Consider the following 21,107-nt stretch of genomic DNA (forward strand, 5'->3'; position numbering starts at 1 on the left):
CAGACATCTTCTTTTATACTGTGACAGAGGTAGTCCCAACTTTAGAGTTGGCCTGTAATTAGAGGCTTAGTGTGGTTTAAACTTGCTAGCCTATCGGTGGTGCCCAGACTGGTGCCAGCCCCACAGCACTCAGGATTCAGATGTCCGGAATGGTGTTTGTGAAGATTGACCTGAGTTGTCGGTTTCTACACATTCCTCAGTTCCTGTTTTCTTGTTATTCAGCATTTTTTTACACATTTCTCATTTCCTGTTTTCTTGTTATTCAGCATTTTTTACACATTTCTCATTTCCTGTTTTCTTGTTATTCAGCATTTTTTACACATTCCTCAGTTCCTGTTTTCTTGTTATTCAGCATTTTTTACACATTTCTCATTTCCTGTTTTCTTGTTATTCAGAATTTTTCCTACACATTCCTCAACCTTGTGGTTTGCACAGTCGACACCCTAGATTAAATTAAGAACAGCTATTCTGCAGTCACTCTATGTTTTGTGATTAACATGTCCTATTTCTATAAGGCATATATTTTTGTTAAAAAGAGAACAAAACCATGCTTCACAAATGTGGTAAATGTATAAGAGGCAGTAAATGAAAGCTGTGCTAAGGAACTTGTCACTGACGTTGGGTTGTCACTAGTTACCACAGCCACAAAGTCAAAATTGTGTACATCTTAAAAATTAATGAAAACTAAAATTAGTTTTTGGTCTTAATTTAAATGTTAGGCATTAAAAGGTTAGCAGTGGTGTTTATATTTAACATCTGATTTTAAGAAGATAAATTGAAGAAATAGTCGGGGTTTAGCCATAACTATGACTTTGTGGCTGTGGCAACTAGTGATGACCCTGCCATTGTCTGTATATGAAGGTGTCACTAGTGAGTACGTTTACATGCGCACTAATAATTCGATATTAAACGGATTATGGCAGTTGGCCGAGTACGGCAATAGTCAAGTAAACACTTTAATCTGTTTATCTTAATCGTCATGAAGTCAAAATAGAAGCATACACCGATTAAACCCTGCTTTTTGTTTTTTTAGCAATCTTTCGAATTATCATCACATCTAACCAGTTTAATTGGAGTATCTGGTCTGCGCATGTGCTAGCACCGGTAGCGCAACCCACCTCTTATGCGCGAGTGACTCTGGAATTATGCAATTTACAAATAGTTCACATACAAACTTTATGTCCCAACTCAGAGTCAAATAGAATTGGCAAAAATAACAAGATCTCGGTGGAAGAACTTTTATTGGCAATTTTTGGAATTTATTGAAGTCCCATCAGGTAGCCTGATTTCAGATGCGTCCAATCAAACATGTTTAGGAAAATCGTTCTTGCAAAACATGTACACGTTTTAAAACGAACTATTATATTAATCTGACTATACTCAATAATCGTATTGTGTGCATGTAACTGGACTCACTGTAGACGTAACTCATGAACATCAAAACGCCAGCAGGGAAGATGTTACACAGGATCTGTGCGCACCACTGGCGCAGTTTTCACACTAGTGAATGACCACTTGAATGGTTATTGTCTCTGGTTTCTCGTTTACGCAGTGTGACTCAAATTGCTGTTTTATTCTTACATGTAAACTGGATTACATGGCGAGGTTTCATTTTTACAGATTTTGATAATGCAAGGTTCGAATTTGAGGTATAGTCAGCATTTGAGCTGCTTTTGGTGTAAAATGACACTTCACAGGACAACATTTGTCATCCAAATATATATTTTTTTGTATAAGAGCAGAGAAATGTACAGGGCTATTAGGGCAGATCCCAGATCAGCTCATACGTCTTGGAGCAAGGAGAGGATGTGCACCATAGTACACTAAATTAAATAGGCTATCTTCACAATGTGCAACTTGAAAGTCAAAATCAATGGGGGGGGGGGGGGGGGGGGGGCACTTATTTAACCTACTGCATCTCTGAAAATACATGGTTACACTTTGGCAGTCCCTTTACATTAGCATAGGAAAGTCCTCTCAGCCTTGTATCAACAAACAACCAACATCTTGGAATTAAGCCCGCCATCATGACTAAGCCTCGATAGGCAAATAGCTTATAACAAAATAAGGATAACTCAAATAAATACACTTCAAAAATAAACAGCCACTCAATTTTCCCATTCCACACTACAACCACAACAGTCGCCGAACACAAGTTGCATAATAAAGTACCCCTTATGTGCACAGGCAAGTCAAGGCGGCGGGTTTCGCTAACTTTGTGCTAATTTAGACTGCCGTTATTCACGTTCATCAACTACTATAGAATAAACTGAGAAAATGTGCAGTAGGGGAGAGATGTACTATTTGATGTGACTACAGGACTGACCCTCAGAGAAGTGGGGGTGAGATGTACCATTTGATGTGACTAGAGGACTGACCCTCAGAGAAGTGGGGGTGAGATGTACCATTTGATGTGACTAGAGGACTGACCCTCAGAGAAGTGGGGGAGAGATGTACTATTTGATGTGACTACAGGACTGACCCTCAGAGAAGTGGGGGAGAGATGTACTATTTGATGTGACTACAGGACTGACCCTCAGAAGGATAGTGTGCAAAGGCGGGCTTAGAAGCCTAATCATTTCAAGCAACAGTTTTCAATGGGGGAATACAGACAAGTTATGCAGCAGGCAGTAGCCTATACTTCAACATTCAATTCGTTGATATAAGTCAATAATCAAGCTTCAGTGACAATATCAAAGCTAAAACACCCATACTCCAACATATCAAAAAGTGAAAGGGTTAAATGAATGTATTGTTTGTCTTGGAGGTCGTTGTAAGGTTATTCAGAGTCAATGGCCTCCACTGAGGCATTATTAGTATTATGCCATATGTAAACATCACACAGTGAAAGGGGCATTTGTTAGCATCAAGGCACATCATTCAACTATGCATTATTATTTTAGACTGAAGCACACAATTTAAAACGTAGGCTATGGTATATTTTCAGGTTTATGTCCACCAAAGGATCCAACATTTGTCAAAGGAACTAAAAAATAATAATTATACCCCTCGCTTACAACTCTCATGGTCATGGCTGTTTATGATCTGAACCCTATCGGCCCTGGTCAAAAGTAGTGCACTAATTAGGACATAGGGCGCTATTTGGGACGCAACCCATGCCTGTAGTATTCTGGGCTCAACTGGGAATTTTTTGTTGTTGTTGTTGGAATATCACTCAATGGCAGAGCAAGTTGTAGTGGTGTGTGGGTTGAAAAGCAGCAGCAGCAGCCAGACTTCCTGGCTCCATGTTAGCCTAGGCAAGCCTAAACAAGAACATATTCACACAAACATGTAGGATTAATAAGTCATTCATGATTTCTAAAATTGTGTTAAAATAGATATTGCACCAAAAAAAAGCTTTATGACCTCTACAGAAGCTGTGGTAAAGGAAAACATTTTGGTCCAATTTCACAGAATGTCCAAAATCTTCATCTAATACTGAAGATATTCTTTACAAATGCATCTTCGCACCAGGCAAGATCATTGACACACTTGTATTTTTACTTACATTTCATTGTTTTCATCAAACCTCTTCTCCAACCTTGGCACACCAGGTTCTCTCTGTGGAAATGAATGAACATTGAATATCAGGAATTTGCAATAAGACATGTTAAGCTATGGCACTGAGAACAGGTTAAAGGTAAAAATACAGAGCAGGTTGGCAAGTGATTCGAAAGGTAAATCAAAAGGAGAGGCTTCTAAATTTACTCTGATTCAATAAAGGAACTACTAAACAAGCCATAATTGAGTATGAGACAAATGACGAGCTTACAGCCTTTTCCAAAACAACAGGATGTTCTGGTAAGAAGTCCGGTTTTCTTTTGGCAATGGGGGAATTGGCCAGTTGAATCAGGAAGTCTCTAGTGTAAGATATCCTCACTAGGAGAGAGAATCACTTGAATCAGTCAACATCCACACACGATAACATGTGGGGGCTGTATCCCAAATGGCACCCTATTCCCTATATAGTGCACTTCCTTTGAGCCTTGGTCAACAGTAGTGCACTATAGGGAACAGAGTGCCATTTGGGACACAACTATGGACTAAAGTAATTCAAACATTGCAACTCACACTTCTATAGATAGCTAGCTAGCTTACCTTTAGTTGGGGTGGAGTCTTTTTGTGGAGTCTGAGTTTGGAGATGGAGGATTTGAAAAAACTGTTCCACTCCAATACTGTTAATCTTTCCACAGGATAAAAACATGGTCAATGCAAGAAATAGATTAATCTTATAGACTAACTGCAGACTTACTACTTATCTGAGCAAGTAATTGTCAGTTCTCTGGGTAAAACTATGCATCACTCACTGTTTTTTCTCCTGCTTGTCCACACGCAGATGGCTCAGCATTTCTAAAGCAGGGGTCTGTATAAAGAGAAAGTGAGACACTAGCTGCAGTCTGATTCTTTACCCTTCTCTTTGAAGTGTGCACTCACTCACTCACTTCCCCTCAAGGACTAAAAATGAATTGACTTGAGTAAGAAATATCGTAGAAACTGACAACCTTTGCCTACACCAATCCTATGCTTTTAAATATAACAGGGAGGGAGCAAGAACACACTTTGGGTAAAAGGGTAGGTAGGGAATCGGATCTTGAATACTGCCCGTTAGCCGACACATTCATTAATTTTGTTCTTAGTCCACGACTGTTTGTGAGGATCACACTCCATAAAATTGGGTCAAGGAAGACTTAAAAAATAGCAAGATGTGTAGGTTGACAGTTGAACATGAGAGAGAGTGAACTAGTCCAGTTAGTTTACCCTGGTCAGTACTGCAGCGCCGCAGTGGTCTGGCTGGCTGCAGGTGCTTCTGTAAGATCCGCCTCCTTGACACCTCCATCCTGTAACAGCAAAGTGTTATGAAGCCATCTAACTTAGGATGTCATGGTCAAATCTATTTAAAGTTAGTCTGGTCCCAGATCTGTTTGTGCTCTTGCCTGCTCTGATTGTCAAGCTACAATGAGAAACAATTGTATGATATGACAGCACAGATTGTCACTCTAGCTAATTCAAAGTGCTGCCTGTCACCCACTATATGTGATAAAAACACGACCTCAGGTCTTTCATCACTCACTCATCAGCACTGCAATAGCAAAAGCTCAAATGTTGACTTGATTGATTCGTTTTGCCTCCATAAAAAGGTGATAGAAGTTTATTATTCTAGGAAGTTTGATGTTTTGACCTGGGCTAGTTACATAAGATGTGAATGTTGTCTTTAATAAACCAGCAACAAATAATTTGACAGATTGAGATAAACTAGCCTAAAAACTCTCCCAGTCAGCTGATTTTGCCTAGCTAGCTAGCACCGGCAAACCCCTTAGAAATCCAACGGATAACGTTAGAAAAACTAGCTATGCTTTATCAACTTTGATTTATGGGTTTTATCCATTGAACTTAGCTAAGTTAGTTATTAAGTTGTGACAGTCATTTCGCGTGAAATAGCTACTAAATGGATGCAGTATCTCGGTGAAAACTTTTAGCACTAGTATCCCCATCACCGCTAGGCGGCTGGCTAAATAGCCATGGCTGCCACCTAACGTTAGCTAGCTAAGTTATCTCGTTGGCCATTTTTCGAATAATGCTGACCGCAACTTATTTATCATGGCAAAAAAAGTTACTCAAGTTCTGTTTACTATGAAAACCCTAGCAGTATACCATTATTATGTCTAGGTCATATTTACCTGACCCTGTGTGTTCGGCGACACAGGAGTGCCTTCCCTTCCGAGAGATGCCACACTGAAGAGGTGCTGCTTCTGCTGTGGTTACCCCCACAAAGGTTCAACACCAAACGCGCAGCAAAGTAATGTTTTCAACGAAATACACGAGAGCGGGTACGGACGCAATCTTTCCCTATTGAAATCCGTGCAGAACAAATTCTTAGAATATCATACTGATATGAAACGGATGCTTTATCATCCAAGTATCGATATGTTCACGTTACAATACTTGTTTGATAAAATAACTTAAAAGTTCTGCTGCACATTTTCAAAGGCAAATCTGTCTGTTCAGTTATCTGGCCTTATTGCTTAAATATACATTTGTGTTACAGAAATATGATAATTGACAATAATTATTTCAATAAATGTAATTGGCGTGTCAGTATGTGTAAAGTTCATTTTTATGCCACAAGAGCGCGCTATGGTACAACTCCATGGGCCATTAGACTGGAAAGATGAAATGTACCTATCGATTAATTTGATAATAAATATATATAACATTTTTAAATATTGTCACATATACCGGATAGCTGCAGTGAAATGTGTTGTATTAGAGGGTCAGCCATAGTAGTACGGCGTCCTTGGAGAAAAATAAAATAATAATCAGGCAATGTGCGAGGTAGTTGAGGTAACTTGTACATGTAGGTAGGGGTAAAAGAGAATGAATCAGGATAAAATAACAACAGCATGTGATGTGTGAGAAAGTGTCCGTATGAGTTTCTCAGCTGCCTTATGGCTTGGGGGTAGAAGCGGTTAAGGAGCCTTTTGGTTCCCGACCTGGCGTTCCGGTAGAGCTTTTTATTATTTTTTTTATTTAACCTGGCAAGTCAGTTAAGAACAAATTCTTATTTACAATGACGGCCTACACCAGCCCTACCCGGACGAAGCTGGGCCAATTGTGCGCTGCCCTATGGGACTCCAATCATGGCTGGGTGTGATACAGCCTGGATTCGAACCAGGGTGCCTGTAGTGACGCCTCAAGCACTGAGATATTGTGCCATAGACCGCTGCACCACTCGGGAGGCCGAGATTGCTGTGCGGTAGCAGAATTAACAGTCTGTGACTTGGGTGGGCGGAGTTCTTGACAATTCTTAGGGACCTTCTCCAAGGTATTCGAAACAGTGAGCTTTTGATTACTGGCCCAATGCTCTAACCGCTAGGCTACCGGCCACCCAGTTATTACTTCAAGGTTGAAAGTGGAAAACCAGAACTTCTGTGAGAATAGTGAACAACATTCTGTCCTTTGGTCACCGTAGTCCAACTCTAGGTTACTTCTGGAAATAATGTAGGTGCAATTCACGGATTCTCAGTAAAGCGTGAAAGTCTCCTGCATTCTAAACTCACGTTCTATTCTCACTGCTCCTGATGAACGAAATATATGCATCTGCATCAGAATATAAAGGGAGTTAATGCAGACAGTTGCGCCCTTTGCTTGTGTTAAATCTTGTATAACTTGGCGTATGATTTGGGGAATACCTAACGTATATAGATACTTAACCATGTCTACCCCAGCTAAAGTAAAATAACATTGCATTCATGGTCATTCTGAGTCCAAAGACCACCAGATTGACCACAGGAAAAAAATAGGACCATGGGCAATGCAGTATTTATCATACAACAAAAACATCTTAGACAATCTTGGAAGACAACAGGAGAACATTATCAATTTTAATCAAAGAATTTCCACTAAGTTTAAATTGACAACTTTTACACTACATAATGCAACAAACATTTAAACACATAAGTGCAAAATTAAGTTCTACCTTCACCCAGCTGTTAAAGAAAATACAATTTCAGGCAAATTTCATAAAATAAAAAGCTTCAGAAACAGGCTACATGGCAAGCAAGCGATGGGCAAAATACAAATAAATCATTGTTATTCTTTAAGGGGGGGGGGGGGGGGGGGGGGACTATGGACAAAAGGTTTGTCCGTTACACATTGAGTAGAAGGCTATATATACACACACACAGTATTTTTTAAATCTAAAATTGTTCAGTCACCATCTGTTGGAATCCACCAAACTAACCAAATACTGTCTGAGTTGTTCTTCCTAAAACATCAAATTTTAAAGCCCAAAAAGGTTCTTTCATGTTCTATACAGAGGACAAATTTCACACAAAAACTAGTTTTACTTTTTTGTTGCCTATTGGTCTTTCACTCAATTCCTCAACTGCCGTTAACGCCTCCAAGCGAGATCCAAAAACAACTGTTGCTGAGCCTTTGGGAATCCCTTTGTTGTCATACTGCAATGAGACCGATCCAGGAATTACACTATATCCATAGCAAAAGTCATAGATTTCGTCAATTCTGATAGTCGAAGGCAGATTTACCAGTTTCAGGCATGTTGGACCATCAAACTGCTGCGGTGCAGAAGGTCCATAGCCTCCATGTCTATGAGCAGAGCCATTGCCCCAGTTGTCAAGCAGAACAGGGCTTTCCATCATTTGATAATCGAGACGCAGACCGCTGCCTCCAGGAATATGAGCCTGCAGGTCGTTCATAGGAAGATGGCCTATATCAGGGTTGACCCTGTAATCAGTGTAATCAGTGTACAGATGGGACATCGCCTCACTGTTCCTGGCCAAGTACCTCTCTGAGCTTCTCTCCATCTTTTGCTCTTTCACTGCAGGTTCACCAACACCAAATTCATGCATCTGAGCCAGAGAAATGCATTTCAGGATGAGATTTGTTCCAAGAAACCCTTGCCCATTCAGAGACTGTGCCCTCATAGCCTCCTCCTCAGTCTTAAAGATCACCAAAGCCTCTCCAAGCCCATTGCCCCTATGGTCAAGCAGCAAAACAACAGCCTCCTCTGAGATCCTGAAGCCTAGGAAGAAGTCCACAATCTCAACTTTGCGCACGTCAAAAGGCAGGTTTCGCACATACAGGCAAATCTTCTCAGATTCATACACATCCTTCTCGGTCTCTCTTGGAAGCCTTTCCTGAGATCTGCTGTAAGACCTTTTAGAGGGTGGTGTGCCATCCACTGGATTTCCCCCAGATTCTAGCATGGCGACCATTTTCTCTTTCGAGATAGGAGAGATGTACACACATCGTTTGAAAAATGTCTTCTTGTGAAGAGTCAAGGCAGCACCGTAGTCCCTCAGGCTATTGAACAGCACAAATACTGACCTTGTCTCTGACCCATACTTGTCAAGAAGGTGAAGGATCTGATCATACTTGAGGTCTGCATGTTGGAAGATCTCCCTTATGTCCTTCTTCTCCACTAAGTAGGGAAGGTTTTCCACCAAGACACAGAACTCATCATTGGGAGGAGAAGAGGACTTTGTAGACCCGTAGGCCACTGGTGAGAAAGACCTAGCACGGCCTGGAGGAGACCTCTCAGTGTGAGCTGAGGAAGGCCCTCTTCTAAACTTACCACCGCTGTCTCTACCAGGTGCACGGTCTGGAGTAGACCTCTCAGTGTGAGCTGAGGAAGGCCCTCTTCTAAACTTACCACTGCTGTCTCTACCAGGTGCACGGCCTGGAGTAGACCTCTCAGTGTGAGCTGAGGAAGGCCCTCTTCTAAACTTACCACTGCTGTCTCTACCAGGTGCACGGCCTGGAGTAGATCTCTCAGTGTGAGCCGAGGAAGGCCCTCTTCTAAACGTACCACTGCTGTCTCTACCAGGTGCACGGCCTGGAGGAGACCTCTCAGTGTGAGCCGAGGAAGGCCCTCTTCTAAACTTACCACTGCTGTCTCTACCAGATGCACGGCCAGGAGACCTCTCACTGTGAGCCGAGGAAGGCCCTCTTCTAAACGTACCACTGCTGTCTTTACCAGGTTCCCTACCACCACCAGCCTTAAACCACTGCTCTTCTGAGCATGCATCGAGTTCCGCAAACATAGTTCCAAAGTAATCCCGATTTCTTTTCAGACCCTCTCTAGCATCCAGTCTGGATCCGAACTTGACAATTCCTTTCACATTTGGTTGGCCGCGGTCATTTCTCATCATAATAATGTCCTCCACCAATAATCCGTGAAAGAAATCTCTCACATTCTCTTCGGTCGTAGTAAAAGGCATGCCTTGCATAAGCAAATACAAGGCATCTTGTCTGCTTGGCTTCGAGGAAGGCTTTCGGGCCTGACTACGTACGTTACTGTAAGACACTGATCTACTGCCCATCTTCACAAGCTCTTTTCTGCCAGGTTCCTCATTCCTGCCTTCTCTTTCCGGTCTTCTGAAACCTTCCTTATATGGCCTCTTTTTGGTCACCTCAGGTTTTATACTTTGCTTGAGAACAGCCTGCATTTCTGACTTGCTGCTCAGCCGTAAGCGAACCGGAGAACCTTTGATGGATCCCTCCGAACGTGTCATCGCCCGCCTCGCGTCTTCATCGGAAGCAAAGATTATGAAAGCCTCCTCACGCTCCCCACCAATAATGTGCACCCCACCATCTGGGATTTTGAGGCCAGTGAAGAAATCGCGAACGTCATCAGAACCTGCAGTGATTCTAAGCCCCTGTAAATGGATGACCACCGCCATGCCGACAACAGCACAAACAACAGCACCTGTAGACAGAGGGGTACATAATAGCATTATTGCAGAACAGTCGTGTCCAGCTCACCAATGCTCTCCAGACCATTCCACTATAACATCCCCAAAACAGGTAACACCTTGAGAATGAAAACAGCAACTGAAAACGTTCTGAAAGGACTACGCTGTGCACAAACCTGAAGGTCCCAATACGACACTTACGCCACTACAAAATGGAAACACCATAAAAAAATGTACACGCAACAACAGTAGGTTGGAGATTCTAACATCTGAAAGATTAGTATGTTGTCTCCAGGAGTGACAAAGTTCAACCATTAAACTGGATGTCCCCTTCACAAATTGTTCCATCTCAATTCAGCTGTGCATACATTAAATGCATCACCACTTGTCCCTCGCCATAGTATAATGACAGGCTTCCAATCTACAATTCCAGGCGTCACTTTACAACTATTCAATTCGATCAAGTGTTAAAAGGTTCACAAGTTTCATACAATATTCTCCTTCGTTAAGTCACATATACACTACATGACCAAAAGTATGTGGACACCTGCCCGTCGAACATGTCATTCCAAAACCACAGACATTAATATGGAGTTGGTCCCCCCCTTTGCCGATATAACAGCCTCCACTCTTCTGGGAAGGATTTCCACTAGATGTTGGAACATTTCTGCGGGGACTTGCTTGCATTCAGGCACAAGAGCATTGGTGAGGTCGGGCAATTCGGGCAGTCTGCGTTTCAATTTATCCCAAAGGTGTTCAACGGTGTTGAGATCAGGGCTCTGTGCAGACCAGTCAAGTTCTTCCACACGACAAACCATTTCTGTTTGCACCTCACTTTGTGCACGGGGTCATTTTCATGCTGAAACAGGAAAGGGCCCTCCCCAAATTGTGTCCGCAAAGTTGGAAACACAGAATCATCTAGAATGGAATTGTATGCTATAGTGTTAAGATTTCCCTTCACTGGAACCAAGGGGCCTAGCCCGAACCATGAAAAACAGCCCCAGACCATTATTCCTCCTCCCCCAAACTTTACAGTTGGCACTATGCAATGAGGCAGGTAGGGTTCAACTGGCATCCGCCAAACCCAGATTTGTCCGTCGGACTACCAGATGGTGGCCCGCGATTCATCCCGCCAGAGAACGCATTTCCACTGCTACAGAGTCCAATGGCGGCGAGCTTTACACCACTCCAGCCGACACTTGGCATTGCGCATGGTGATCTTAGGTTCGTGTGCGGCTGCTCGGCCATGTGCTCAATTTTATACACCTGTCTACAACGAGTGTGGCTGAAATGACAAAATCCACTAATTTGAAGGTGTGTCCACATACTTGTGTATATAGTGTATTTCTTCTCTGCGTCGCTGGCATGAAATCGTGTATTTGCCACAAACTCTCCAATCTATATGAGAAACAGACATTTATTCAGACTATCAGAATACCCAAACCACAAAAAAACGAAAGGCACAATTTCTGTAGATACTTAATATCTAGCAATAACCCATCAATCATTAGGCCTACATCTCGACATACCATACACCATAATTGATAAAGAGGGAAATGACATTAGCCATGAACATAGTTAAGCGCTTTTCGGACAGCGGAACATCGCCTAGTACCCCTCTGAGTACACCACTTGTCCCTCAAATCAAAGCGACTAGTGTCTCCGGCAGCTGTTCCAAAGTCTGTGACCATAGCAACGAAATAAACATTATTGACGTAAGAACGAAGAAACGCTATAACGCCATAAGCATTCATAAAAAAGTATTTACACGTAACAGAAATGATAAATCCAAAAATGGATTAGGGTGGAAAAAATGATATTGTTAAACGTGACTCTAAATTGACAAGTGTTTGCCAGCGGGCAAGTTAGCTGATCCTGCTGTTGGACGTAAGTGTTGATATATCACCACGCAGGCTACATGTTCTACTGTGATTGGTCAACAAAGGCACCCCTTGAAAAACAAGAGCAGAATCCTATTTTCTCTGGCTGAGGGGCTTCCATGTGCACGAGAACCACCGACCGCTCCGCCTGGATAGAATTGTGCCACCCCGTGCTTTATGTCCGTGCCTTTAATCCTTTCTTTGATATGTATCAGTCCACAGTCAGATATGGGCTTTTCCAATACGGCAGTGTTGTTACTCCAGTCCATACACCCTGGTGTATTACTAATAAGGAAAGTGTTTCCATCACTACGGCTAAGGACTTGGAACAGTTGCTTTGTGAGGTGTGTTAACCATGCCCAGAAAAAAATAAGTCTTCCCAGGTCTGGCACCAAGTCTGAGTAGGGTCACGGCCCAAGACCTTTCAATTTTTTTGGGCCAGGCCTCAGAGGTGGAAAAAACAAGTCTTATGACTTCAGTCCAAACACCAGGGTAAAATCTATTGGAAATGCACCATGGGCATAAGAGTAATAACTGGCATACTTGAGCATGCTTTGTTGTTTTGTTGCACAAATCAAAAAGAAGCAGCCCACACCCAGCAGAGCTATAAATAAAAAAAGTACCCTACTGTGACTGCTACTAGTCAAAACGTCATTCCACATTTCATGTAGAGCACACACACGCCATTGGTCAATTTAACGTCAACATATACTGACAACTTTAAAAATATAATTTGTAAAACTAGATAGATTACTTTTTACGGCACGCGAGATACAAATATCTCCAGTCCAACTCGCACACACAAATATCTCCAGTCCAACTCGCACACCGTGATCCAGGGTTGCATAATCATCGTCCATGAACATAATTGGAGGCGACATTTAATTTAAGCCAAGTTAAATGCGAGAGAAGAGAAGAAAACCGTCACAAAGCAACCGTATCCGGATTTGTTCTAGCCAGATGAAACTAGCTAGAAAATACAAAAGCTATGCCATCACTTGAGGAAGTTAGCACACTGTTCCTAGGCCGTATTTGAAAATAAGAATTTGTTCTTAATTAACTGACTTGCCTAGTTAAATAAAAGGTAAAATAAAAAATAAACAGCCCACCATAGCACGGTTCCTAACGTTACCTAGCTAGCCACTGTGTATGCTAGCCGGTTAGTTCACAGTTGAACAGCCACATTGTCAGCGTTTTAGTCACCTAAGAAAATGCACAAGCAAAATACACCATACAACACTAAAAACTGAAGTAGTATAAAAACGTCGCAATTTACCGTTAGCTAGTTAAATATCAGCTAGCGTAGTTAACGCTAGTTAGCAGGGCCTTGCAGCCTGGCTACTCGTAAAATAACGCTACGCTAGAATGATAATTCCATCCCAAGAGTCACACCGAAGAGAGAACTTACACAGGCAGCGAGAGAAAAAGTTATTTCTTAGAAAATTTGACAAAAATCAAAAGGATGGCTGGAAACAATAGATTTGGCCCTTCTCGAGTATAGAACACGTTTGGAAATACGGAAACTTAGACGGAGAAGTTAGACGATCTCGCAATGTCAGTGTTACCAACTCCTCAGTAAGAACGTAGCTATTGGCTGTCCTAAAAGTCGCGAGAAGTCTATAAATGACGTCATGTCTAATTTGCATAATTGGCGATGTGCATGTACGCTGTAGGAAAGAGGAATAACGTCGTGATAGAAACAAAACATGAGGGAAAAACACCATAAATATGTTTAGAACTACAAATGAACGTTCTTCTGTCGATTCTTGTTTTTTTTATGTCACAATTCCAACCCTCCTCCTTTATCCGGGCTTGGGACCGGCAAAAGTGACCCAAAAGAGACACTCTGGCAGAGTTACTTAGTTTTCAAATTTTTAATTTTTTCAAATTGTTATATTTTTTATTTATTTTATTTTTCTACATTTGGTTTGGTTTTTAACCTTATGGTCCACTTAGGAGCCTACAACAAGTCAACATTTTTAACCATAACATTTTTTTGTATACAATCTACATTAACAATCTAAATGGACCAAAAAGAGACAATAGAAAAAACTGTCAATGGCAATGTGAGAAAATTATGTTAACTAGTCTGGCCCTAATTCAGGTACATTTTTATTTTTTATGTAAACCAGGGCGGGATCAGCCAGATGCGGCTTCCCGCATTCATTTGCAGTCTGGACTCGAAGGGGTGAACATCTCCTGTTCTGACTGCAGCTGGGAGGGACTGCTGCGTGAGGACTGGGCCGCCTGTGAGTGCTTTGGGACGGGGGTGGGGCCAAGAGCAGCATCCGCTGCTCGTTGAGAAGAGTAAGAACGATAAGTGCTTTCATGTCAGAGTCTCCAAAAGTCTCCAATAACACCAGAAAACGTCGCTAGATTTGTCGCTAGTCGCTTTTTGAAAATGTGTCGCTAGAGGGGTTGGCCACACTGTCTCGCATGTCATTTCTTCTTGTTCTTCTTCTTTGGCATCATGGCGTTCACACATTTTGCTTGTGCATGTCGCCACCTACTTTGTGGTAGTGTGTGTTAAATCACGTTACATTTTGTGATACAAAATATATATATATATATATATATACACTGCTCAAAAAAATAAAGGGAACACTTAAACAACACAATGTAACTCCAAGTCAATCACACTTCTGTGAAATCAAACTGTCCACTTAGGAAGCAACACTGATTGACAATACATTTCACATGCTGTTGTGCAAATGGAATAGACAAAAGGTGGAAATTATAGGCAATTAGCAAGACACCCCCAATAAAGGAGTGGTTCTGCAGGTGGTGACCACAGACCACTTCTCAGTTCCTATGCTTCCTGGCTGATGTTTTGGTCACTTTTGAATGCTGGCGGTGCTTTCACTCTAGTGGTAGCATGAGACAGAGTCTACAACCCACACAAGTGGCTCAGGTAGTGCAGCTCATCCAGGATGGCACATCAATGCGAGCTGTGGCAAGAAGGTTTGATGTGTCTGTCAGCGTAGTGTCCAGAGCATGGAGGCGCTACCAGGAGACAGGCCAGTACATCAGGAGACGTGGAGGAGGCCGTAGGAGGGCAACAACCCAGCAGCAGGACCGCTACCTCCGCCTTTGTGCAAGTGTAACGGATGTGAAATGGCTAGCTAGTTAGCGGGTACGCGCTAGTAGCATTTCAATCAGTTACGTCACTTGCTCTGAGACTTAAGTAGTGTTGCCCCTTGCTTTGCAAGGGCCGTGGCCTTTGTGGAGCGATGGGTAACGATGCTTCGTGGGCGACCGTCGTCGATGTGTGCAGAGGGTCCCTGGTTCGCGCCCGTGTCGGGGCGAGGGGACGGTTTAAAGTTATACTGTTACATTGATGCTGTTGACCCGGATCACTGGTTGCTGCGGAAAAAGGAGGAGGTTGAAAGGGGGGTGAGTGTAACGGATGTGAAATGGCTAGCTAGTTAGCGGGTACGCGCTAGTAGCATTTCAATCAGTTACGTCACTTGCTCTGAGACTTAAGTAGTGTTGCCCCTTGCTTTGCAAGGGCCGTGGCTTTTGTGGAGCGATGGGTAACGCTGCTTCGTGGGTGACTGTTGTCGATGTGTGCAGAGGGTCCCTGGTTCGCGCCCGGGTCGGGGCGAGGGGACGGTTTAAAGTTATACTGTTACACAAGGAGGAGCACTGCCAGATCCCTGCAAAATGACCTCCAGCAGGCCACAAATGTGCATGTGTCAGCATATGGTCTCACAAGGGGTCTGAGGATTTCATCTCGGGAGCTGCCGCTGGCTGATCCCGCCCTGGTTTACATAAAAAAAAAAGGGAATATTTGACTGTACAATGACCATTGAAGCAAAGCCATAACCTGCTTCTATGGCTCTGAATTGAAGTCCATTCTGGTTCATCATGTCCACTTCACACAAGTGTTAACTGCCATCATTTTTTCAGACTTTTTATTAGCAGCCCTAACAGGATGCCACTGAGTGTCATCTTCCTGCATGACAGCTGAGCATGCGTCCTGCTCCTCCACACCATAGTGCTGGTACCAGTGCAGGCAGGCCCTTGCTTGCAGCATCTCCCCAGCACGCTGCACAACGTGGCCAAGCAGGCAGGAAACACTGCTGTGATTGGAGCAGACAGTGAGGAGGCGAGAGGAAGGGGTTTGTCCCACCTTGATCAAAGGGTCTGGAATCAAACACGGGAGAGAAAAAACCTCACTAATTGATTGGGGTTAAAACAGACAACTATTTTGGGATATACATTTTTAGTTAATTAAATACATTTCTTCTCTCAATTAATTCAATCAAAGGCTCATATTATCCAGAACTTTCTATTTTGATACAATAACCCCAAGGGATACCTAGTCAGTTGTACAACTGAATGCATTCAACTGAGGGGGGTGTTTGAATGTTAAATGACGAGACAGAGACATTCATGAGTAACCAGCCTTGTTCTGTACATCACAACACATCCGGGTATCTCAAGCACCCCGGTATAAATACATGAGTTGCAGTAATGACCATTTACCAACAGATGGCATCACTGTGCCATCTTACACCCATAACATCTTCCCTTTAATAAAATAGGACAGGAGGTGTCAATTCACTAACAAAACAAACCTAATAATAATTTCCAACATGAACAGTTTAGTATTTTTTTTTTCTTCCAGGTAACAACTTAACACATTTTGATAGTCTCTTTACTTTTTATCTCTGTCTGTCAACAATCCCTGATGGAAACCTACAGATTAAGTCTTTTTGGTGGCTGAGACAAACGCCCGTAGCGTGAAAAGACAGGGGGCTTGTCTGCGAGGACTGCGGGTTCCCGCACAAGCATGTTACCTGACTGTCTAAGGGGAGTATTGATGGGCGAAGGAGCAGCCGACCTGTGATCACCTGGCTCTTCGCCCAGTGCCTCAGGCCCCATGTGACTTGACCTGTGATCACCTGGCTCTTCGCCCAGTGCCTCAGGCCCCATGTGACTTGACCTGTGATCACCTGGCTCTTCGCCCAGTGCCTCAGGCCCCATGTGACTTGACCTGTGATCACCTGGCTCTTCGCCCAGTGCCTCAGGCCCCATGTGACTTGCTGGGGTTCCGTCTTTTGTCATGCGACCCCTTTGACCATCAGGGTTCTGAGTAGGTGCTGGCTCAGCAATCCGAAGGTCAACCCTGTTGTGACGGTACAGTGATTCAATCACTTCGACCAAGTAGGAGCGTGGTGACACTTTCTGTACACAGGATCCGAGTCTCCAGAGGCCCGTCCGGTCCCCTGGTAGTGGCTTCATTCGCACCGTTTCACCCACCCTGAGCTCAGGTAAGTCTTTTGCTGATTTGTCGTAGATGAACTTGGAGACCTGTCTTCTGTGACGTAGTTTCACCAGCATGTCTGTCACCACACATGGCTCCAGGAGAGTGCTGGCTACTGGCAGAGCTGCTTTTAAGCGCCGTGCCATGAGGCGCTGGGCCGGGCTGCTATCCATGCCTTCTGTCGGGGTATTGCGCCACTGCAGGATTGCTTTCCAGGCATCTTTGCCCTCTCGCAGAGCCTTTTTGCAGAGGTTCTTTGCGATTTTTACTGCGGACTCCGCCTTCCCATTAGCTTTTGGGTGTCGTGGTGATGAAGTGACGTGCTCAAATTCCCACCCTGCAGCAAATTTCCGGAACTCAACTCCTGAGAATTGGGGTCCATTGTCTGAAATTACCCTATCTGGCTGGCCATAGCGGGCAAACTGAGCCTTGCAGCGTTTGATCGTTGTCTCTGCTGAGAGGTCGGGGAGGAGGTCAATCTCCCAAAAGTCTGAGTAATGATCGACTACCAGCAGAAAGTCTTTGCCACTGTGCTGGAAGAGATCTAGACTTACTATCTGCCAGGGGCGCATCGGTAGCTAGTGGGACATCATCGTCTCTCTCTGTTGCTCAATGGCATATTCATTGCAGATTGTGCATTTGCTGACATAGTCTTTGATTTCACTCTGCATTCCTGGCCAATACAGTGTGTCACGTGCTTGTCTGTAACAGGCCTCACCTCCTATGTGACTTGAGTGCACACGCGCCAACATCTCAGGGCACAGAGACCGGGGAATAACGACTCTCTGACACTTGAATATTACTCCGTTTTGAACACTGAGCTCCTCTTTGACTGGCCAATATTCTCTGACGGCTAGAGCAGTTTCTTCCTTGGAGTCGGGCCAGCCCATCATAATCACAGACCTCAATGCCTGGAGTTGTCCATCCCTGTCTGTGTGCTGTCTGATTTGTATAAGGCGCTGGTCCGTAACATTGAGGTAGTCAGCCTGGTTGATGTGTTCAACATCCACTTGCTCTGTTTGTAAGCTGCACACTGCGTGTTGTTCATGCATGCAGCGTGTGTAAATGCCTGATGCAGTAGCCCTGCTGAGCGTGTCACTCACATACATCTCTGGCCCTGGCTTATACACCACCTTGAGGTTGTAGTTTTGTAGGGCCAGTAGCATGCTCTGCAGTCGTTTTGGGGCATTCAGAAGAGGCTTGCTGAATATAGCAATAAGGGGCTTGTGATCTGTCTCTGCGGTAATATTGTCGCGCCCGTACAGGCAGTGGTGGAAGCGTTGGCATGCAAACACAATGCTGAGGCACTCCTTCTCTATCTGGGCATAGTTCTGCTCTGTTAGGGTGAGTGCCCTAGAGGCGAATGCCACAGGCTGGCCCTCCTGCATGAGGCAACAGCCAAGTCCATACTGGCTTGAGTCACTCTCAGGTGCAGGTGTCTGGGTGACCCGTTTTTTTATTTCCCTCACCGCTGCGTCATGTTTTGGGAGCCAATGCCAGATGGCGTCCTTGTCCATGAGCCTCCTTAGTGGCTCACACACTTCAGAGAGCCGCGGTAGGAATTTGGCCAGGTAAGTGACGAATCCGACGAAGCGCTGCACTCCCTTCACGTCAGATGGTTGGGGCATTTCCAAGACAGCCTTCACTTTTTCAGGATCCGCCTTCAATCCGGTGGAGGACAAGATGTGCCCATGAAAGCGGACCTCTGGCACTTTAAACTGAAGCTTTTTTATGCTTAGCCTTAGCTTGAACTGTCTGCATCTGACCATCAGGGCCAGCAGCTTCATGGTCACATTCTGCCTCCTCATCACTGTCCCCACAGCCCCCTACGAGGATGTCATCTGCTATAGGTTCCACGCCACTGAGTCCCATCAACAGCTCGTGCTGTTTCCAACGATACACCTCTGGAGCCACGGAGACACCAAACGGAAGCTTCAACCACCTCTTCCTGCCCCAGGGTGTCCAAAAGGTGGTCATGTAGCTGCTGGGCTCGTCGAGCTTGCACTGCAGGAAGGCATCTCTGGCGTCCACGAGCGTGAAGATTCTGGCCTTTGGGAGCTTGTAAAGAACATCCTCCAACGTGGGCATAATGTAATGTGAACGTCTCAGAGCCCGGTTGAGGTGTTTAGGATCAATGCATATCCGTAGCTTGTCTGGTTTCTTGATGATAACCATATTACTTATTCAGTCTGTGGGCTCAGTGACGGATATCATGTGGCCATCTGCTTCGTATTTGTCAAGCTGAGCCTTCGTAGCTGCTTTCATGGCCACTGGTACATTGCGGAGTGCACACTGGACAGGCTGGATTGCTGCATCCAACTCAATGTGGACTTCCCCGGGAACTGACTCAACCGGTGCGTTGAAGACATCATGGTATTTGCTTAGGAGTGTCTCCTTGCTCAGGGGCCCAGCCTTGACTTTGTCTATAATGTTAAGATCAGCTGGGATGGTGAAGTTAATAAGCCCAAGGCGCTCGCATGTAGAACCTGACAGTAATGGCTGTTGACTAGCCTCAACTATTTCAAACTCAAGGGTGTGTTTCTGGCCACGTAAAACACACTCTGTCACAAACAGGCCTAAAGAGGTCATGAACTGGCCTGAATACAGTTTCAGCTTGGTGCTACTCTGTGTGAGATTGTCTCTGGGCGCGAGCCTCCTTTTATCTTTAAGGCTCATAACGTTGCGTGTGGCCCCTGAATCTATCTGGCATTGCTGTGGTTTATTATTAAGTAGCAGAGTGACAAACAACTTTTTTCCTTTTGCCTTCACTGCCCCTATGCACTCGCTAGCATATACATCCTCTGTGCTGTTGTTCCCTTCATCTGGGTTTGTTTCAATGGAGTGCACCTTACCCTCCTTTCTCTTGCTTTTCATACAGACTCTTGCAAAGTGATTAGCTGTACCACAGGATTTGCATATTTTTCCATAGGCTGGGCAGTGTTCTTTTCCTCGTCCATGAGAAATGCCACAATATTGGCATGTATTGGGGTTGTCTACTGCAGAGTTGGCTGTAGTATTAGCATTAGCTGTGGCAAAGGGGAATTTCTTTACTGGCTGCCTGAATGTAGCATTGACATTGTCCATATGTGGCCTTTCTAGCTCCATGGACCTTATCCGTATATCAGTAAGCTCTGCTGCACGGCATGTCTCCACTGCCAAGACGTAAACGTAACCCAGTTCGTGCTCCAATCCCCGCTGAGCTTCATAACGGCGGAAGGGGGAATGTTCGCTGCCATGTCTAACCGGTGCTAACAACACTGAAGCTAACTAGCAAACTCACTCTAGCCTGTTGAGGCTAGGGGGTGCTGTTGTCACTATTTATGTAAATCGTGTAATTTTTTAAACGGCTTCCTACTAAATTCTTGATCGTACAATATGCATATTATTACTATTATTGGATAGAAAACAGTCTATAGTTTCTATAGGCGTTGGAATTTTGTCTCTGAGTGGAACAGAACTCATTCTACAGCAATTTCCCTGACATGGAGTCAGATTTCACACATTTTGGCCCCTGATCTGGAGTCAGTTTAAAGGCCACTGTTATAGCTATGAGCATACAGACACTGCTTACGTCTTCCCCTGGATGCCTTTACGTGATGACGATTTGAATGGTGTCGATTGCCCAATCACAGCCACTATAAATCAAAAAAACCTGTAGGTAGGAACTCTTTTCCAGCTGCGTCAGGCGCGCGGTGGCCACCGACCCGCACTTGTTCCAAGCATTAGTGTAGGGAGTAATATTTC

The 21,107-nt window shown here is 44.2% G+C and overlaps 2 protein-coding genes across 3 annotated transcripts; both read right to left on the reverse strand.

Annotated features, from left to right (window-relative positions):
* Nucleotides 1-1,222: 1,222 nt before the first annotated feature.
* Nucleotides 1,223-7,271, reverse strand: LOC129845306 (uncharacterized protein C8orf88-like). Its single transcript, XM_055913190.1, has 7 exons — nucleotides 5,679-7,271; nucleotides 4,759-4,838; nucleotides 4,308-4,363; nucleotides 4,099-4,183; nucleotides 3,773-3,879; nucleotides 3,509-3,561; nucleotides 1,223-3,263 (listed from the first exon to the last, which is right to left on the reverse strand). The coding sequence occupies exons 2-7, from the start codon at nucleotides 4,835-4,837 to the stop codon at nucleotides 3,254-3,256; spliced, it is 390 nt and encodes a 129-aa protein (XP_055769165.1). The 5' UTR covers nucleotide 4,838; nucleotides 5,679-7,271; the 3' UTR covers nucleotides 1,223-3,253.
* Nucleotides 7,272-7,368: 97 nt separating this feature from the next.
* LOC129845305 (RNA-binding protein 12B-A-like) lies at nucleotides 7,369-13,918 on the reverse strand. Of its 2 annotated transcripts, none has more exons than XM_055913188.1 (2): nucleotides 13,503-13,918; nucleotides 7,369-10,228 (listed from the first exon to the last, which is right to left on the reverse strand). In XM_055913188.1, the coding sequence occupies exon 2, from the start codon at nucleotides 10,200-10,202 to the stop codon at nucleotides 7,827-7,829; it is 2,376 nt and encodes a 791-aa protein (XP_055769163.1). In that variant the 5' UTR covers nucleotides 10,203-10,228; nucleotides 13,503-13,918; the 3' UTR covers nucleotides 7,369-7,826. The 2 variants fall into 2 exon arrangements, with proteins under 2 accessions (XP_055769163.1, XP_055769164.1); XM_055913189.1 differs by having other exon boundaries at nucleotides 13,371-13,918.
* Nucleotides 13,919-21,107: the final 7,189 nt, after the last annotated feature.

This window comes from Salvelinus fontinalis, unplaced genomic scaffold (genome assembly GCF_029448725.1).
Source record: "Salvelinus fontinalis isolate EN_2023a unplaced genomic scaffold, ASM2944872v1 scaffold_0272, whole genome shotgun sequence".
Lineage (NCBI taxonomy): Eukaryota > Metazoa > Chordata > Actinopteri > Salmoniformes > Salmonidae > Salvelinus > Salvelinus fontinalis.